The 21,109-nt window shown below is 42.2% G+C and overlaps 1 protein-coding gene across 7 annotated transcripts in view; it reads right to left on the bottom strand.

The window, feature by feature from the left end:
• Window positions 1-21,109, bottom strand: part of srgap1a (SLIT-ROBO Rho GTPase activating protein 1a) — a 102,019-nt gene that overhangs the window by 24,257 nt on the left and 56,653 nt on the right. For 4 of the 7 annotated variants that reach the window (XM_037768729.1, XM_037768728.1, XM_037768732.1 and 1 more), the window contains exons 5-15: window positions 20,223-20,402; window positions 18,684-18,812; window positions 16,602-16,823; window positions 15,953-16,054; window positions 8,570-8,767; window positions 7,924-8,008; window positions 6,067-6,094; window positions 4,536-4,641; window positions 1,506-1,566; window positions 662-739; window positions 390-524 (exon numbers count right to left, since the gene is read on the bottom strand). In XM_037768729.1, the coding sequence (XP_037624657.1) occupies window positions 390-524; window positions 662-739; window positions 1,506-1,566; window positions 4,536-4,641; window positions 6,067-6,094; window positions 7,924-8,008; window positions 8,570-8,767; window positions 15,953-16,054; window positions 16,602-16,823; window positions 18,684-18,812; window positions 20,223-20,402 (1,324 nt within the window). Of the gene's footprint in view, window positions 1-389; window positions 525-661; window positions 740-1,505; window positions 1,567-3,864; window positions 3,899-4,535; window positions 4,642-6,066; window positions 6,095-7,923; window positions 8,009-8,569; window positions 8,768-15,952; window positions 16,055-16,601; window positions 16,824-18,683; window positions 18,813-20,222; window positions 20,403-21,109 lie in introns of those variants that run through there. The other 3 variants (XM_037768731.1, XM_037768730.1, XR_005206759.1) reach the window with 2 other exon arrangements.

The following is a 21,109-nucleotide window of genomic DNA, read 5'->3' on the forward strand; positions in this document are numbered from 1 at the left end:
AGGAGTTTGTGGGTACTAACTTAAGTTTTATGTTGATTATTAAAAGTGAAATTTTACTTTGTTACAATTTTATAAATGTTTTGAGTAAGTTAAACATTGTATAAGGGAGTGTGTTTAAAAGACATGGAAAAGTGCATTTTGCATAATAGGTGACCTTTAAAGGACGATAGTTAAAATTGGGCTCCTAAAAACAGTTTAGGGAAATGTATTTTCATATGTACTGTAAACTATGAGTTAATTTGACACGCGTAAAAAGACGTGAGGATCAAAATTCCATCTGAGTGAGACAGAACAACAGTGTAATAACATGGAGTTGTTATGCCAAGATTGACAACAAAGAGATGCACTCAGAATAAAACGACTGATACTAAGCAGAAATGTGTTCTTACTGATGCATGACAGCAGATCGTTGAACCTCTCTTTGGGGAAAAGAGGGTTCTCCAGGCCACGGAAGTACAGTTTGAGAACGCCAGCCACCGAATTGATGTCATGACCGTTCTCATCGTCCGTCAGGGGGTCGTTTCCTAAGACACAGACAAGTGAGCAGGTCAGCAGGACATCCTTAATTAAAAATGCACATGATTTTATGTGACATAACAACTCTAAAAGCCCACTGGCAAAATGTGGTCAATATAATGTGTGATAATTAGTCATCACGCACCTCTTTCGAATGAGTTCTTGATGTCATTGACTTCCAGCTGGGATCCAGATACGCGAAATATTCCTTGATGTTGGAGGCCTGCGCAGAGACAGACGGTAAGGAAGGAGAAACAGAGGGTAAAGGACAGACACACTCCACATGCTCATGAGTCCACTCACAGGAAGAAACTCCCTCACTCAGCATATAAAGCCTACTTTAGTTGGACCTAAAAGGCACATCCTGTTCGTTAAGCCCCTTCACTTTTCTAATTAAAGATAATTAATGAGTCGGGGAGGCCGCAATCAAGCTTTACTAAAGTGTCTTCCAGCTGGGATTAGGACTTAATAAGGGGAGAGGCCAAGGGTCAGGAGGAAGCATGATTGGTCTGCTTTTTGTCTCTCTTAGATTTGTACGTCATCAGTTGGCTGCTGGATAGAATGTAAACCACAAAATCTCACTACTGTCACATCTTAAAATGTTTACGAGTTTACATTCTTTCAGAGTGTCTTTTTCAATCTGGTTTAAAACCGATATTGTAACTCATCATCGTGCCAGGCTAAGCTGTCTGTCTCACGGTATGTTTGGGAAGCTGGGTGTAAAAAGGCTGCACCGCTGTAAACAGGATGGAATCTGCATTTTCCCATGACTGAACACACTGAAACCCCAACATGACAAACTATGTACACACCCAAAACAATTAATGCCTGGATGGATATCACTTGAAGTGTCACTTTTCACCAAAGCCAGATAAGACATGGAAATGACGCAGGTTGCAGTTGGTTTATGAGAAGAATTCATCAACGAAAATATAAATACAGTCGTCCAGTTATGATTGCATAACTGAAGACAACAACAACCAACTCACCATACAAATTTATGCAGCGAATACAGCTTTCAACCACACGGGGGATAGCTTGTCCAGAGTCCTTTGAAGGCAAAGTAAACAAAAATGTCAGAATCATGTATAATTTGCCGTTAGTGTTACATGTACAAGAGCTAGAGCCCGACAGATACTGGAATTTTGAGAAAGCTGTCAATATTAACAATTGAGAATAATAAAAATCGAATGCAATATATTGCTTTTTTAAAGGGGAACTACGCTTATTTTCAAAATTCATACGTATTATTCCTATGGTCTAAGACAGTCTAAAAGGATTAGTAAACATGAACAACTCTCTCAAATCCAAAAACTAGAGCGCTAAATCTCAAACTTGTGATGTCATAGGGTATAAAGTGTGTAGCTGCTCCATAGACAATGAATGAGGAGAGATGTTTTAGATGACACTGAGAGCACCCAGGGGAATGTTCTGAGTATATGGGAACATTTTCTGTATCGCAACTGACAACACTACAATAGAATAAAACTAATTTGGGTATAAAAAATAAAGTCAGTGTCCCATTCATTGTCTATGGAGCAGCTCTGGACTTTATACCCTATGACATCACAAGTTTGAGACTTACCTCTCTGGTTTCTGGCTTTGAGAGAGAGGAACGCGTGTTCACAAATTCTAAATCTGAAAATCTTTCCCATGGAAATAACGTACTGGAATTCTGAATTTAGGTGGTGTTCCACTTTAAAAACGTATCGGTCGGGCTCTAACAGAAACTGGTTAACGTGATGTTAAAAGTATGTAAACATGCACACCCAGTGTAAGTGAAGTTGGCAGGTTTAGATCCAAAGAGAGGGTTACCTTTTTGAGATCTTACCGACACAGACTGAGTTGACTTCACCAGCTATTTCTTCATGCCCAGTCTCCCATAATAACTCACTGATCGTGAAATATCAGAAAATATTAGAGCTGTCAATGTTAACTCGATAATAATGTGTTAACGCATATTTGTTTTAACGTCATTAATTTCTTTAACGCAACTGGCGATTTTTAGGTTGTAGTGGGCTCAGTTAGTTTTAAAGCTAGAGTGAAGATCCTGGCATCATATGAAACTATACAACCTCAGGAATCTATTGGTATCAACAATGTCATACTAGCATGTTGCAAAGGAGGTTAAATAACGCTCCAAATTTAAGCTAAATTTGGCGAGGAAAAACTGGCATGGCCATTTTCAAAGGGGTCCCTTCACCTCTGACCTCCAGATATGTAAATCAAAATGGGTTCTCTGGGTACCCACGAGTCTCCCCTTTACAGACATGCCCACTTTATGATAATCACATACAGTTTGGGGCAAGTCATAGTCAAGTCAGCACACTGACACACTGACAGCTGTTGTTGCCTGTTGGGCTTGAGTTTGCCATGTTTGAGCATATTTTTCAGATTTTCTGGTTTCTGGACATCATTTTGTCATAGTTTTGTGTTGTTAATTGATTTTCATGTTAATAAGAGTGTTAAATACTTTTGACCAGATAAATAATTTGTGATTAATTTGCAACAATCATGGGATTAAATATTTGAATTGATTGACAGCCATAGAAAAGATACCAAAAAAATCATTACCCTACAATAACAAGCATGTACGAATCTCTTGTCCAACACATTTCAATTGGCCTCCAGTGTTGCTAAATATACTTTATATCTTGTTTTGCTCGCAATCAAGTGCACCCTGTGTTTAAATTAAGGAGCGCTTATCTAAAGAGCCACACACTCAGTATGGGAGCTCGGGGCAGGAGTGGCGGAGATGAGAGGAGCAGCGCTGTCTCCTTCAGAGAAAACACATTCCTCTCACGCACTTAAAACGTGGACGGCACTCTTGTTCTGCCTCGGTGCCAGCTGCTCCCGCGGCTCAGTGCTGGACAGGGACTCAGTACATGCTTTTAATGATACAGTGGATCTGTTTACAGTCCCCAGGGGTACACGCACGGCCCAAAACACAGCGACCATGCCAAAAATCGACTATCTATCGTTGGAGTGGAGCCGTGAGGTTTGAGGCACAGGTCTGGTGCAGCAGGATTATGTAATACTATCTCTTTGGATATGTGAGACTGGGGATGACTGCTTTATATCACATAAATTCAATAGCAATTTTCAAGTTGGAAGCGGTTCATGCCGGGAAATACAATTGAAACTAAAGATACAATTTGCTGCAACGTCTGTGTTTAAGGGGGAAACCTTCAACTCAGTCTGTCTCAGTCGACTCACAGAAGTCAGGCAACGAATACAAGATATAGACAAACACGATATGTGGTGAAAATGTTGTTAGGGGCAGGACAGATGAAGGAAATGAGCGCAGGCAAGCAGCATGGGCCCCCCAAGATGCTTCAAGGTGTCTACCTGATGTCGAGCATGTGAGTTCCGTCGTCCGCGGCTACAGAGACGTGTCGCAGAGAAACAGAAAGAGAGAGAGAGAAAAGCAAGACCCAGATTAGGAACCACAGCAGCTGCCCACCAAAGCTTTTACTAAGAGTGCACCCTCATTCCACTCTGTGCTAGAATCAAACCCAAAAGGAAACAATGGGAAGTGGACCGGACCAGGCGGGACCGGACACGGCCACCAGTGGAGAGGCCGGAGGAGGGAGGCAGCAGCATACCTTATCAGTCTGGCATCCGCTCCCTGACTGCCATTTATCCTGCTGCTTTCACTGGCCTCTGCTCTCGCTCTGGAGGAGGAGGAGGAGGAGAGGATATCTCTGCCAGAGCGGCTCAGTGATGCCAGGTCAGCAGTGAGTCAGGGGAGCTGACGGAGACAAACATTTATCCCTCCGAATGCCGCTCCTCTCCTCCTGCGGCCCTCCAAATCTATCAGAGCCACCCTTACATCTCACACCGCCAGAGCTCACTGAGTCATGAGGAAGGTTTCCACAATCCATGTTGTTTGTTGGTAAAAGATAAATCAAAGCTAAAGTGCTTTGGGGGAACCCACCAAAATGGCCAGAGAGCCAGAGCAAGACAGGAAATAGATAGGAGGAGGAGCGATGTCAGGCGGGCAGACTGGTGATCAGTACCTTGATAAATGACTCCAAATTGCCATTAAATAACCTAACATTAAAAACAGAGCGGGGTCTAGCCCGCCGGGTGCCGCCGAGGGTTCTGAATGCCCCGTTGGGATGTCTAGAATACAAAGAATACATTAGAATAAGCAAACAGTGCAGAGCGGTTTATCTATTCTCCAATAACCTTGATGTCCTTCAAAAACTTGAACTGAAGTTGAGGCTGACTAATCTTTAAAACCCTTCCGACTCAAGATGATGGACGGGTGAATGAGGGTATTTTCAGACTCTGCTGAAAACCCCGTGATTGAACTTTTTCTTTTATAATCCTGTCTTTTCTTTCTCCACACGATATCACAAGACAGTGAAATATCAGCCCCGCTGGGAGCATCGTATGTGTCAGCATCTACCTCATGACACAGACCCTGAGGGGGATTGCCTCTCTTAGTTGGTGTGTGTGATGCAATTTGGCTTCTTGTGACCTGTAGGACTAAGATTAAAAGAGTCCGGGGTATGTTCCCTTCTGCTGCTCAATCATAGTGACAGAATTATTCTGCTGGAAAAGCCTGAAGGTGTTTTAAATATCTGATCAACACAAAAGAGAAATCTTTACAATATGAATACAACTGTGTCATTAGGCATACCAACACCCAGGTACTTACTTTACTGCCATTTTACTTTACAAATACTGGTGTTAATCTCTACTCAAGAGAAGGGCTGCAATATCAATTATTTCCAACATCGATTAATCTGTCAGTCATTTTCTTGATAGATTTTTTTTGTCTATATAATGTTGGAAAATAGTGAAAAACAGACATCGAAAGTTTTCACAGAGCTCAAGGTGACGTCTCTGTATGTCTTGTTTTGTCTGACCAACAGTCCAAAACTAAAAGATATTCAATTTACAAGAATATAAAACAAAGAAAAGCACCAAATCGTCACAATGGAGAAGAAGATGGAGATCTTTTTTAGTATTTTTGCTTGAAAAATGACCTAAACGATGAATTCAACTATCTAAATAGTTGCTGACTGACCATTCACTATATGCTCCATGGCTGTTTAGTTTACACTCCTCATGAAGAACTGAAAATATGGTGTTACATTTTTTTTTAATAAAAATCAAATGTGAGTGAAATATGCAGCGCAATATGATCTGTTTTCAAAGATGCAAAAGTTAGATTCAACCGACCCATCTGTTCCTATTCGCTCCTCTTTTCTTTTCTTTGTAACTGAATAAAACTTCCCTTTTCCTCCTTTCTTAGGATACCAATTCTTATTCTCTTTACAGGCCTGACATATCGTACGTTTGGGAATGCGAAGCACCAGGTGGGGCTTAAAAAACTTGGAGGCCGACACATCTGCCCAGTGCTTTCCGGGTTTTAGTTTCTGAGTCTAACTACGAACTCCTCTGATTTCACGGTCACATGAGAATTTCCTGAGGCGTGATGAGCTGCATCACGAATGTCTCTGTCGCTGTTGAAAGGAAAGTGCACTGGATGTGTGTCTTGAATATGCACAGGTCCTGAAGCATGTGTGTGTACTTTACCTTGTGGTCATGTAGTCAGCTCGGTGGCCTGCGGGTGAAGAGAGAAAAGAGAAGAGATGTGAGGGGAAGTTAGATGTGTGGACATGCCAGGACCTGTCTCTGAGGTCCCTGCGGTGCATTTTGCATACGGCCGGTGAAGCATTTGAAGCCTGCCATCTGTCCGCAACCGCTGGCCTCTTGAGCAGCGCAGTCAAAACCCATACACACACCTACGCACACACACACACAGACTTAAACTGGCAACACTTTAGCTACATTACAATTAGAGTAAAAACAAACATTCACAAGGCACACAGTTTACAGATGACGTAGGCACGCAGACACACCAATCATTACAGAAATATACACCGAGCTACAAGTTTGGACAGGCGAAGTAAGATTAAGCGCAAAATAGTGTCCAAATGGTTTTGGAGGAGTTTCGTCTGTGTGGCCATCTGTTCCCGTGAACAGGATCTGACCCGTCTGTGTGTCTGAGTGACTCATACTGTACTCCAGCTCATTGATAACACTATGATTAAGGAGCGTGTGGGAGAAGCAGGAAGATTTTCTCGTCCTCGTTAGCACAGCGGCCCCATTACTCATTAAGTGGACAATTTGAGGGAGACCACCAGGACTGCTGGTTAGAACAATGACTGACTGACGCTCTCTGGGTTGACGGCAGATTAGCCGAGGCCTCGAGGAGATCCCTCCCATGTAAGACCAAGGAGAGACCGCTGTAATGACCGCCACCCCTCTAATGCACGGCAGTCCATTAAGTTGGGAGCAAATCAATCACTAAGACGGATAATACCAGTTCACAACCTCCCTCAGCTCTGGCTCGCCTGGCTAAAACCCAGATTACCATCTAGGAGCTTTGAGTAATGGAAAAAGCAGGCAAACAGTGGGGAAGTTTGCCACGAAAAAGGCTGAAATTTGCCTTTGCACACCAAGTCCATATTGTTGCCACGTTTAAAAAATAAATACGACCTTACGTTGTGTCAATCACGTTTACACACCAACTCCGAAACTTTTGTCTGTCATTAAAGTTTTCGGAACAGGTTTGATTTTCTGCGTTTTTTCGCATCCGTCAAAAGGCAAAAGAGGGTTGTTTGACCTTTCAGAGCCACCGGCTGTGCAAACGTCATCATCCAAAATGGCATCTGCTAAACTGATTCACCTCTTTCCTAGCACAAAGCACTTTATGATAAAGAAATTAAAGAATAAAGAGATGTGGAATTTAAAGGTAGATTGTGACGAGTGACAGCTTGGAATTGGGGATGATCGCAAAACAAAGGATGTACTGTAGGAAAAATTAGACAGTAGTGATTGTGCTCTGGGCAGCTTAACGATAGCTTCTTGCTAATGTCATTCACTCATTAGCCCCGTTTGGGACTAGCGTTATCCGTTGCACCGACGTAATTAACTTAGTTTTGTCTTTTTTTTTGCAACAAATAGAACAATAAAACGCATCAAACTCAGTGTGCAAGGTTTCTGTGTGAAAGGGTTTTTTACGGGATGACTAGGGCTGTTTATACATTATTATTACATATTTATTTAAAAACGAAGCATTCGGATACTGATTTGGATGTTGAATACCATGGCAACCGTCAAAAGTTCGAAGCATTTGGGTCAGCCCTAGGGATGACGGATTAAAAAAAATACATACGAAAAATACAGACTTGTTATACAAAGAGCTTTAAACTGCAGAAAATAAAAAAGAAGGAAATCAATAACTAATTATTAGTTAAGTTGGCTGTTTGGACACACATTAGGGCGACGCACAAACTAAAGTGGAAGTGGATTTGACCTTGAGAGGTACAGTACCGTGGGAGCTATAAGAGTAAAAGAGTATTAAAAGTAAAGGGATCGTGACCGTACCTTCACCAAGTGTCCTCTTCAGCAAGTCATGTTTGGCCTGCAGTTTGGAGATGAGATTACTGCCCTCCAGAAACTCCCGGAATTTCTGTGGAGAATTGAGAGTAATTACACGGCGGCCCTGAGTGCCAGCCAGAGCAGCCGCTCTTAAGACAGCAATCTACGATAAGAAAGCCAAGGGCAAAGGACACGCTGGGAGTCTTTTTAAAGCCTTTATCAGAGCATGTCCATCTCCAGACTGGAACACGATAGCAGTTAGCCTTACAACATGGGAATATTTTGGGAGAGCTACCCCTCCGCTAGTTGATCACAGATTTCTAAAAGAGCTTGTTGCATGAGATTCAGTCCAACATCATTTACATGCACAGATTAAGCTTTTTAAAGTCCAGATAAAAAGTTCATATTCTCAGATTCATTTGACACAATTTTGGATCAGATATTAAATCTATGATCAGACAAGAGAAATCATGCATTTTCACTTTTTAAAACATCTAAGTATAGAAAGCTAACCAAGGCTTCAAAGAGAGTCTATAAGAGAGATTTACTTATATTTTCATACAGAAGTAAAAAGACATCTCTGAAGTCTTTTCCCTTTGTATTTGCTCTCTCGTATCCACCAGTGTCCTCTTCTCTTAAACCACACACTCACCATGAAGTAGAACTGCTCCGTCTCCTGCTGGTTGGCCCTCCTCTTGGCGATGCTGGGCTTGCTGAGGTACGTCTCCGACACAGTGGACTTGACCGACTCAGTGGATCGGCTGTGGTGGAAGCACTCGGACACGTCGTAGTCTTCGATGGTCACCATGTCCTGGATGGTGGTCAGGGTGGCCTCCGACGTCTTTTTGATCTGGAGACACAAGGGATGGAGGGGGAAGATGAAGAAGCGTTAAAGAACTGCAAAAACCAGCCAGCTTAAAAGCTAGATGTCATCTCTTCACCATCACGATGTTACCATCACAGCATACCTAGCGGCTTGTATCATCACACTCCCTAAAAACCTTCCTCGCTATCCCAAGACACTCTGAAAAATGCAGGTGTTTTCTGACAAGACGCAAGTTCCTAAAAATCCTCCCGCCCCTGAACACGACTCCAAGCCAAAGCAATCAATTTGCATGCACTCAGAAGGGCCAGAGGTGGACAGCGTCTGCTGGAGATGGTGCATTCAGTCGCAGGCTTTTCCATAACCGCCTCTATCCTGTCAACAGGAGTGCTTCTGCCGGAGCTTGTAAACGTCACGACTTTGCTGAGCGTGCCCCACCACTTACTGCGAAAAATGTTCGGGCGGTGCAAGTGCTGCCATGACTGTGTGTACAGTATATGATGACATAAGATGACGGAGCATGTGGCAGACAAACGGGAGGGCAAATGAGCTTGTAACAGCTCCATTAAAGTTAAAGAGACCTGAGCATCGATTCTGCAGACTATGAATAAAGAATTAGCTGTACACAGTGATAGTACAATGGAGTATTAGGCCCCCTGTTAGGTACAACTGAGACTTCAATAAAAAAAATCCTAATATTTGGAGAGAAAAAATGATAAAGCTATAAGAATAAGGTCATAATTTGATCCATAATAAAAGTATTATGATAATTAAATTCTACTTTTTACAACAAAAAAAGTCATTTTCTGAAAAAAGTGAGAATTTTCCAAAAAAAAAACAACAGTCCACAGCCATGCTAGCAGCTCTGTGAGGCTTCACTTAAAGGTGCAGTGTGTAGGATCTGGCAACACATAGCGATGAGGTTGCAGATTGCAACCAACTTAAGCTTCTCCCATGTGCCAAGGATGTAGGAGAACTAGGGTGGCTGACACGAAAATGTGAAAACGCGAATGGCCCTATCTAGAGCCAGTGTTTGGTATGTCTGTTGGGCTACTGTAGAAACATGGCGGATGGCCTAGTGGACAGGACCCACTCCCTATGGAGATATAAACGTCTCATTCTAAGGTGACAAAAACACCACGATTCTTATTTTCAGGTGATTATACACCTGAAGAGAACTACCATACACCATAAAGAAAACATAGGTATGAATATTATATTCCATTCCTGCCAACAGATCTCCCTAAATTTTACACTGTCCCTTTAAGCATAGTGCTACTTTGAGCTAAATGCTAACATCAGCTTGCCAACAAGCTCACAGTGATACTGAAAATGCTAACATGCTGATATTTAGCATGTATAATGTTAACCATGTTCAACATCCTAGTGTAGCAAGTTAGCATGCTAACATTTGGTAATTAGCACTAAAACGTATAGCTGAGCCTGAGGCTGATGAGGATGTCATTAGTTTTGCAGATATTTATTTAGCCATCAACCCTTTGGTTGATGGCTAAATACCAGAAATATCTTGAACAAATTAAAATTGCGACCTGATTAGGTATAACCTGATCATGAACGTCTGCACCAAATTCCATGGCAATCCATTCAATTATTGAGATATTTCAGTCTGAACCAAAGTGGTGGACTGACAAACTGACACTCTCATCCCTAGAGGCCAAAAAAGTCATTAAATGCAACTTTATTCTCAAAATTGCTGTTATTTCAGTCCAAAGTCCGGCCCTCATTCTCAATGATATGATGGTGATCTACATAAAAAAGGTCCAATTATAAATCAAAATGGCCCGACTGTGAGGATTACACATTGCCTTCATTTATTGCAATTTCACGTAAGATCTATGACGTTGTGGAAAGACATATTAAAGCCAGGGGTCAGTCAAGGGTCAACACAGTGACCACTCTGCCTGATGTTCAACCCCTTCAAATTCATTGACTAACCCAGTTTGGTCTATGAATTCACTAAAATAATATAAGTATAGGGCCATATAGGCTAAGGACGATTGCAGAATGAGGAGACGTAGCAATAGGTAGAGAGGGAGAAGAAGATAAAAGGAGACGAACAGACAAGGAGGAAGAGTCTAGAGACTGTCAGGCATGTGAGCTTGAATCACTGATGTGGAAAAGCTGCAGAAGGAAAGAGGCCATGCTGATGCAGAAACACCAACAACCACCTCTAAGGAGAAATTCAGCAAAATGCTCCAAAATGCTCTATTCAACACCGGGGAAGATAGACGTGCTATGAGGCAGCTTAATTGTGCGTGTGCACCACAGGTCAACGCCGCCCACAGTGAGACGCAGCTGGAAGTCCTCCTAATTATTCCTAATGGTCAGGAGGAGGACCCCCACTCAAAGGTAGTGACCCTGTTTCTCAGTTATTCAGTGAGTCTGACCTCAGTGCTAATGAAAGAACAAGGTGGATTCCTCCTGTAACTGGTATACACACAGAGACAACAGTGCATTAGCTCGTTTTTTTTAAGCAGCTTGACCTGTGACTCATTTGGCCTTCAACAAAGGGAACAAAACACACCTGAAAGGCAAGGTGGACTTCGTCTCTTTCATGTGTTACACTGATGGATTACAGCGTTGACACACATGCTTGGGCAACACAATGTGGATGTAGTTAAGAGCGTCATCCATCCCATCGTGAAGCAAAAACATACTGCAGGTTTGAACACGGCTAATGACAATGTAGGAAAAGGAAATAAGGGTTTTCTACGATCGTAAAACTTTGCAAAAACATCATCCTGTCAACAGTTGGGGATTATCATTTGATGATGAAAGGAGGAGCGATTTTCGGCACGAAAATGAAAAAGTAACCCGCTGCCTTCGATAGACAGTGAAGAAATACAGAAATCTATCACTTTACATGTATGCACTGTAGTTAGGGGCCTGAAATAGGTAACTTACTACGACATAGTCATTAGTTACACGCTCTGAGTGTGATGGGCCTCTCTTTCGATGTGTCCCTGGCAGCCTCGGCCCGGCTGACCCCGTGGAGGCGAGAGGCCCAGCTGTCATCATGAAGACAGGACCCATGCATGCGAGAGAATCGCTCCCAGTGAAAAAGCTGTTGAGTTTATCCATTATTCAGCAGACGAATAGTTACCAGTGTTCACTGCTGGGCTCAATTACAACGGAGCTCTTAGAGAGACCTGGTGGACATATCCATTAGTCCCTGGAGCCACACAACGGACCTGGAGAAAAGTTCCCTGGATCGAATTAGGTTTGTTTATTTACAATAAAGAACCATGACTCGTGTGTTTCCTACGTTGCTGGCTTATTTACAGTCATCATTCTCTGGGCTGAAAACAACTTCCACGCTGTCAAAATCCAAAATAATTCCATTCACTTTACTTTAAAGTCGATGTCATTCTGCAGGGCAGCAGTACAACATCACTGACAGTTATTACAACATCTATCATCACAGCTCAAAAAGGCAGACTGCTGTCCATTAGGTTTCAACAGACTGTGTAGTAAGTGTGCAATCTGCTGATCATCCCACTCACCACACACACACACAAGCTTTGATGCGCCTCCCTGAAATTTATCTGAGGAAAACAAACACTCCCTGCAAAGGAGATGGCATTAGATTGCCAGAGTTTAGTGTGAAACGTCTTGAGAATACAAAAGAGAGGAAAATCAGCCCGTGTGCGCTCTGGTTCATACGGAGGCAAATTAGATCTAAATGGCCAGATTATTAAATCTGAAAACGAGATGAACCACGCTGACTGACTGACGAGCTGAATTGAACGCCGTCCTCCTCGGAGAGCGGACTTTTTTTAATGAATATTTTTCAAATGCGATTTCTGCAGTGAGGCACCCAGCAGGGCTATGCTAACCCCAACCCTTTAACTAATCCAGAGATCCAGAGTTTTCTGCCCACGTTGGCGTCGCACCCCCACCCACCACCGAAGCACAGTAAATTATTCAGCAATGTTTTCTTTCACTGTTTTACGGGATTCAAAGAGGTTTGAGGAAACAGCTGCACTTCTATTAAGCGCTGCCCTGCAGCCTTTCCTGGCCGGATAAAGACGGACTCTTTTTTTTCCCCCTCTCTTGTACATTTGACAGTCGTGCTTGTAGGTCGTCACACGGCGCTTTGAAAGTTCATTTTTCAAGGATGTATCTGGCACGCTGTGCCCGGGAAGAGAGGCCATCTGGTGATCCTAACGCAAGGCAGCAGCGCCCTCCAATTCTGACCCACCAGGACATCCGCTTCAGCGAGGCAGGCGGACAAGGACATGAAGCAACCGGGGCTTGTCATCATACCCTCACTCACACGCACACAAACACACAGTCACAGGGGTGCATGTGTATGTGCCCAGTTGCAGAGATACTGTACATACTGCAGGCAGTGTGAACTGTGATGACACCAGCAGGACCCTGACCGGCCCTGATGCACAACAACGAACACACTGAGTCTGAATGATACTTAAAATGGCTGCAACTAGGGATTATCTCCATTATTAGTTCATCAGAATATTTGTTCAATTAATTGATTCATCATTAAATGTCAGAAAAATACAGTATACATATTCAATTTAGAGTGAAAAGCATCAAATCCTTATATCTGAGAGGCTGGAACCAGCAAATATTTGGCAATTTCGCAAAATTTTGACAAATTAAAGAGGACCTACTATGCTTAATTTCAGGTGCATACTTGTATTTTGGGTTTCTACTAGAACATGTTTACATGCTTTAATGTTCAACAAACGTTTTTCATACCAGCTGTACTGCAGCACCTCTTTTCACCCTGTCTGAAATGCTCTCCCACCCCCCTAAAAAGCCCACTCTGCTGTGATTGGTCAACCAAACTAAACTCTTCGGACTCCGCTACAGCTCCGCTCTAGCTAGCTTTGTTTGAGGGCGTGCCAAACTAACTGTTAGGCAGGTATTATGCACATGTGTTACTTGGTGACATCACCACGTTACGAAAGAAAAGGTGGGACTTCAATCAAGGCGTTTCAGGCAGTTCAGGAGCAGTGTTTCTGTGAGGGAGAGTAACTCCCTTTGGCATAGACTTTAAGCTTTGTAACTTTGCAGACCTTTTATATAAACAAAAAAACTAAATAACAAACAAAAGCACAATTTAAGTTTCAGTCGATTGACTAGTCAAGTAAATATTTCAGCTCTAGTAATTAGCACATGCAAATAAGCCCCAAAATGCAGCTATCCTATACATCATCGTTCCTTCCAGTAGATGTATTTTCAGTCACTTTCACAGAGTGTCGACAATATGATCAAAAAGTATCTGAAGTCACAGAGGATGTAGAGGAAGCTGAGTGACATGTTCCTGTGTCTCTGCTAGTCTTTGTAGCGGGATAAAAGAAAGAAAGAGCACAGATGTGGAGGGAGGGAGAGAAACAGAGAGGATGAAGACAGACGGCAGTGAGAGCTCACAGAGAGGAGGGGAGGCAGGTTAGAATTGATACAAAAAGCCAGCGTAATGGACAGTCATGGTATTCCTCCCCTTTTGTTTTATTTAAAAATAAATAGGCTTGTTACTCAAGCATGCTGCAGACAGATTAAAACAATACAGCCTGAGAAGCAGAGATGCACCTCCAATGTCAAAACAGAGCAGCGCAGGACAGGTTTGAGCAAATAAAAGCGAGATAGTGAATTCTACCGGTGGGAGCAAAAACGAAGGCTTCACAGAGAGGGTTTGATGGCTACCTGCAGGGCATGAGAGAGGAAAATACAGAGTGTGCACGTGTGTGTCTGTGTGCGGTGTGTGTGTGTGTGTATATGCAGCAAAAAACTTTGATTCTTCAGAGATCATCAGCAACTATTTCTCTGTCTCACCTTGGATGACTTCTGGCTAAAGTTAACTTTCTTTAGTAGCTTTAAAGCTCTGCAGCTGTCAGCATCTTGCAACCAACAAATAGCAGCGTGACGAAACTCCTGCATCTCAGGCAGACAACAACGCCGGAGCAGCAGAGAGAGAGAGTAGTTTGACATGTTTGACATATCTAAACCCCACACAGCACAAATACCTGTTTAATAGAGATGCACTGATCAATCGAGCAGGAAACCGGCCTGTTGTCAGCTGATCAGTCTCATATATCCAAATTTTTGCCGGTCAAATTTACACATTTACAGGCATGATGGTTTTATATCGCACACACAGCGGTACAGCCAGTAATGTTACAGCCACACAAACATCATGTTGTCGATGTGGAAGTTGCTGAGCGTGCGTGAAGAAGACATTAAGCTGCAATTTGTAACACCTGCAAGTCCAACATAAGCCGTAGAGGAACAATCCTAAAAACATTTGGAATAAACTAACTGTTAGTTTTAGTCTGGTTTTAGACGACGACAACTCAAAATGTTTTAGTCACCAAAAAGTCATTCCGTTTTTTTTATTTAATCTTAGTTCTGTTTAAAGCTGTAGTGGGCGAGATTGGAGCAAATATGATTTAAAAAAGTAATTTTTATAAAACGGTCGCTGTATCCTGACAGTAGTACATGAAACAGGTACGTTAATGCCCATTTCTCACCTCAAATGTTTTCAGAATCATCTTGTAGTGCACGGTTTAGCTGTAAAATGAGAAAGTTTGCGACCCGGCAGCCATGTTGAGTCCTCTAAAAGGAATGCCAAGCACCGGTCACGTGACCGGAGCACAGCCAATAGGAACGCTTTCTCTCTGAAATGACCTGTGATTGGTCAAAGTCTTCCGTCACGGGCAAGATTAGATTAGATTTTAGATAGATTTTTTAAAGCCAGAAAACAGAGCCATGAGGAGGTGCAGAAGTCTAGTTTTCTCTCAGAACACTTGAATTACAATATGCTGAAAGGTTATTATGGAATTTTTTGCCCAATGATGCCACAAATATATACTGCCTACTGCGACTTTAATCATCAGATAATATTGAACATTTCTGTAATTTTAGTCAAGCTTATTTCACATAAGATTTTATCTCATCATTATCTGATGAAAAACACAGGTAGAATGATTAATAATGCAGCGTTGCAGTTAGTTGCGCTCCTAAATGATAAGCAGTTCAGTCGCAACCACCGGTCCATTTTGAGAGCCAAACCGCCCAACATGTAAAAATATGCGTTACTCAACCACCCGAACCCGACCAGACCCGCAAACTGCCAACTTTATGCATTATAGTAGCATAATTGTCAGGACTGAGGTGTGAGACGGAGACGGACTGAGCGCCGCCGCATTTAATTAACACTGATTTTACCTCTTCGTTCTCGATCTTCAGAGTAGCCAGGCGAGACTGAAGCTGCTGGAACCTCAGGATGAGCTCTCCGTTCACCGGTGGCTGCACTGAGATCTGACACACCTGGGGAAAAAAAGCGGATATACATTGTCAGTGATCAGGAACCTGAAATTATAACTCACTGTCAGAACAAGGAGGCCACGTAACCTCTGGTTTAAACAAGACACAGGCAGCCAAATTCTTCTTCAGTTGCAGAGCAAACCACAGTGACGTTTGCCAGCTGAATGCAGACAGCCGCACAACAACAGCTAGTAAACAGACATGATATCAGCGTCGCTAGTGCCAGCCAAACGGTAAAACTCTTAACACATGTTGAGCTACATGGCTGCAGGGGGAGAATTAACAAATGATTTGTCAAATTCAGTGCCCCATAAAAGCTGATCCGGCAGCCCAGACGCAGTAAAACGTGGCACTAAAATCAGACCTCATTAAGTCTGAGACTTCTTTTAATCAACTCCAAATTCACTTCCACGTTGTTCAGTTTATCTGCAGTGCAGCATATACAGTGAATGACTAAACATTTTAAAACATGATGAAACATGATTTTTTTACTCCAAATATAGTTCTTCAGTCCATCATCACAACTTCTATCGTGAACTGAACCATGTACCTCGTCTCCCATGTGAGACTGGAACTCAAATTTGGCCGGTGGGCAGAAGGCCGTAGGGTACATCTCCATGAACCTCTGACGATCACTTCGTGGGTCCAGACTGTCCACGGCGTTCTCTATGATGTCGAGGCCCTCGTGACGTGACGTCTCCAGGTTGTATTCGGCTGACAGGTAGGTCCGCAGGGCCCGGTTCAGGCTGGCGTGGTACCCTAGATCACAGCACTGGAGGAGAGGAAAGAAGAAGGTCAAACTAACGCTCGACTAGGGCTGTAACCAACGATTATTTTCCTTATTTTCATTCAACTAGCTGCTGATTATTTTCTCCATGAATTGTTCCGTCTGTGAACTGTAAGAAAAGTGAACCTTCCGGAGGTTTTAGCAGGCTCAGTTTCAAGTCATAGTCAAGCCAGCACACTAATAATAATATTCATTATTATAATATAATTTATTAACTATAATAAATATTTGTCATTGTTTTGTGTTGCTAATTGATTTCCAATAATAAATATACTGTAAACATACATTTGCATAAAGCAAACCTATTTGCCCACTCCCATGTTGATAAGAGTATTAAATACTTGACAAATCTCCCTTTACGGTACATTTTGAACAGATAGAAATGTGTGATTAATTTGTGATTAATCGTGATTAACTATGGACAATCGTGCGATTAATCGCGGTAAAATATTTTAATCGATTGACAGCCCTACTTAAATTATACTGTATGTGCGAAAATACCTATAATTTACCTTATATAAAAGGTCAGATTGAGCTTTATATAAGACAAATTTCCCTCACAAACAGTCCAGCACTTTCTGAGTCAGCAGTGTTGCCTCTGTGTTACACAATGTTACCTCAATGTTAATGAATGTTACCTCCAGGAACTAATGCTGATTTTTAATAACTAGAACCTTGGCCAAGGTCTCTCCTGGGAAGACACACAGGCCCCAGGCACCCATAAACAAAACACACACACACAGACACACACACTGTCAGTTACATGTACACACACAAACGTGACATGGCCTGAGTGATGATAGGCAAACAATAATACCACTACCAGCCAGCTTCTACACTTTGTTTTCGACTATAAAAAATCCCCTTCATCAATAAACAAATGTGTGTGAGCCTGCACAATATAGCTCACGCAGAGCGCATCCTTCACACACACACACACACACACACACACACACACACGCACACAATCATACACACACACATACACACACCCTGGTGCGATGTGAAGGCTTGTGAGCAAAGCAGGGAAAGGGGTAATTTCAGCTCACAGCATGCAGCTGAATAGAGGTTGCATTTGTCTTCTCCTTCAGTCCTGTCTGGAATATAAAACCCTAAAAATGTCAGCTAAAAACCCAGCCGTCTCCCATTTCCTTGGAAACGCCACAGAAAATGGCATAGTGAGTTTATTTCTCTAACAGAATAATAACCACCCAGGTGAGCCATATTATAAATAAGTCATGTTTATCGGTACGGTAGCAAAAAGGTCAAACAAAGCAAACTGCTTGTGAGGCGTAGTAGAGAGATGTGAGTGCTGTAGTGAATGGAGTGATGACCCGAAGCTGTACATAACAACACAAATAAACCACTAGGTTTGAGGGTCCATTCAGACAGCCTGAAAGATGTGGAAAATGTCAAAACCGTGACAAAATGTCAGTAGTACTGAATATAATATGTGGGTTTTCAATAATGACATGAAGAGAAGGAAAAGAGGAAAGAATAGTTTTCATCACAAAAGTTAATAAGCCGCTTTAATTCAGTCCTGCGCTGTAATTTCCATCCCACAGTCTGGTGTCCTACGATCTCTTTTATATCAAGCCCGTCTGCTAAAGTCATCAGTCTCTCCTCTGATCATGATTTTAAGTCTATTCTAAAAGTCTGTGAAAAAAAACCCTGAATAGCAATGGGTCTTCTGCACAGAGAAACCTAATAAAATCTACCTCAGGAGACTGCTCTGTTTATGTAAGAATGTCCTCAGCAAAGACTGTTCCCAAACAAATCTGTGCTGCTAAAGATGAAGCCGTCTCCAGAACAGGGCTGACAAAAGCAATGTGGTTTTATACTTACATCAATTAAGTCCGACAAGTCGTGGATGTAGTATTTGAAAACGGAGGAGTTTGACGCTTCCAGTGTCAGCAGGTACTCGTTCCGCGCTTTGATCGACTTCAGCTTGTTCTCGGAGTACTTGGCTTGACGCTGATGAGAGAATTAGAGGCAGAGAATGAGAAACAAGACAACAACAGAGCGAACGAGGGAGGATGAATTTAATGAGTCGGAAATTGCCTTTTTGACAAGCGATTGTGCTTTTATGTCTCTGTGCGCATCTCCGAGCTGAGACTGGATTACTGGCAAAACAACAGCTCCAATAAACATTAGAGGAGAAATGAGTTACATTATGTTAAAAATAGCAAAAAAAAAAAAAAAAAAGGAACAAGAATGAAAAAAGAAAAGCCTAAACTAAAAACAGCCTGTGTCCTTCACTTAAACTAGGATCCCTCAGTCTGAGCCATCTGTCTTTATGCTACACTTCCTCTCTACCAGATTAACACAAGGCTGGTAGTTAGTCACCATCCGCTGACCAGTGGGCTCTGACTCACACGCTTCCAGATCGTCCATATTTTAACACTTCCCAAACGCATTCCAGGAAGACTCATGTTCAAAAAGCCATTGAATAATTTGTCACAGAGATTTAACAGAAAGCAGGCCTGTTCTGAGAATACAAAGCCTGCTCTTTGGCTGCAACAATGCTTTCAGTGTGTTTTCCTTTACTCAGGTCAGCGGCACTTCTGAGAAAAAGCTGAGAAGTTTTCTAATCAGATATTTTGTTGTGTTGAAACTACTAAAAGAAAACAAGTAAAATAAATTGAATGGTGTGACTACTAGGGGTGGGGGAAGAAAAATCGATACAGCATAATATCGCGATATTTTGCGTGGCAATAATGTATCGATACAAATGTTGGTGAGGAAAAACTAGCATGGCTATTTTCAAAGGGTGCCCCTTGAAATCTCAATATATGTGAGTGAAAACTCTGAGATGAACAGAGTGAAAACTGTATCTCATTAGAGAAAACAGATGTTGACAAGGTAATAAATCGCAATATATCTTATCGCAATACTCAGCATATCACAAAATGTTTAAAATAGCAATAAGACTGTAATGTGATTTAAGTATAGTGATAATATTGTATTGTGGGGCCTCTAGTGATTCCCACCCCTAGTGACTACTTACTAAGTTTAAATGCAATAGTCATGAATTGGATTAAAATTGTTAAGGACTGTGTATTTGTGTTTATATGGTCATACTCTGCCGCTATTTATTTTATTTTTATTTATTCTATTTATTCTATCTGACTTGAATTTTTCAAATTTTTTTTTTAGATGTAATTGCCGATGTGCTTTCTGTGGAATTGTGAGTCAGACACCAGTGACTCCTTTTGTTGGGCTTCTAGCTCACCGGTATTCAGGACGCCACTCTTTCCCCTTACTGTACTGTATGTCTATGTTCTTCCATGTATTGTATACCTTGCTATAGAACCAATTGCCTTCCGGGGACAAAAATAAAGTTGAGATTGAGATTGAAGGACTGTGAATCACTAAATGTTCTACCTTCTCTTTCATCTTCTCGATCTTCTTCACAGAGCTGCGCCTCTGGTATTTGTCCTCCATTCGGATGCTGAAGACCGGCTCTCCCCTGCCGATCTGCTTCTCCTCTTGCTTCTCAGCCTCCTTCAGCTTGCTCTCGGCGGTGATGCTCTCCGAGTGGTACATGTGGTAGGTCTTCATCACCTGGGGACAAACAAAAAATCGTAAATAAGCGGCAAAGAAAATATTTTTCAAAACCCGTTTGTCATTTTCAAGATTGGAAAAGGGCACCATCCTGCAACCGTGCTGTGTTAAGTGTGAGTTTCAGGTCAGTTTCTGTGAGGTCAAAGGTCAGGATAATCCATCTTCATAGTCGCGACCGACCTTTTATAACCCACAACTAAGGCTTCCATCGGTTGACCCGCTCATTCATCACAAATCGACTCAACTCGTCTCGCAGCAGGCGGTTCGTCTCTCCCTAAACCATAAACCAAAGACAGATTCTCTCCAGCCTTTTTATATGAGTCGCTCATACGACCACAACCACCACAAATCACTGCAGCTAAATCTAACATGCTGCCTTCATTGATCTGTTTGGGAAAAAAACACACAAGAAGAAGATTTGGGTTCGCCCTCTGGTTTTCACATGAGGTCTATTAAGAGGGAAGTTGACTACTTTATGAGTGACAATTCAGCTTGTGTCTTTGCAGTCGATGTGTCACAAGTAAATGTGATGGCCAACACACTTAAAAAGGGCGGCCGCGCGTTGTTTGCATGACCCCGTTTACATTAATCTCAAATAAAACCATAATAGCTAGAGCATTCATTCTTTTTGCAGCAGAAAGCTAAGGCTTCTGTCTTTCGCGTCATCACATTATTATTATTATATTATGACGTATTTTCCGTGATGT

This window comes from Sebastes umbrosus, chromosome 4 (assembly GCF_015220745.1).
Source record: "Sebastes umbrosus isolate fSebUmb1 chromosome 4, fSebUmb1.pri, whole genome shotgun sequence".
In the NCBI taxonomy this organism is placed as follows: Eukaryota; Metazoa; Chordata; class Actinopteri; order Perciformes; family Sebastidae; genus Sebastes; species Sebastes umbrosus.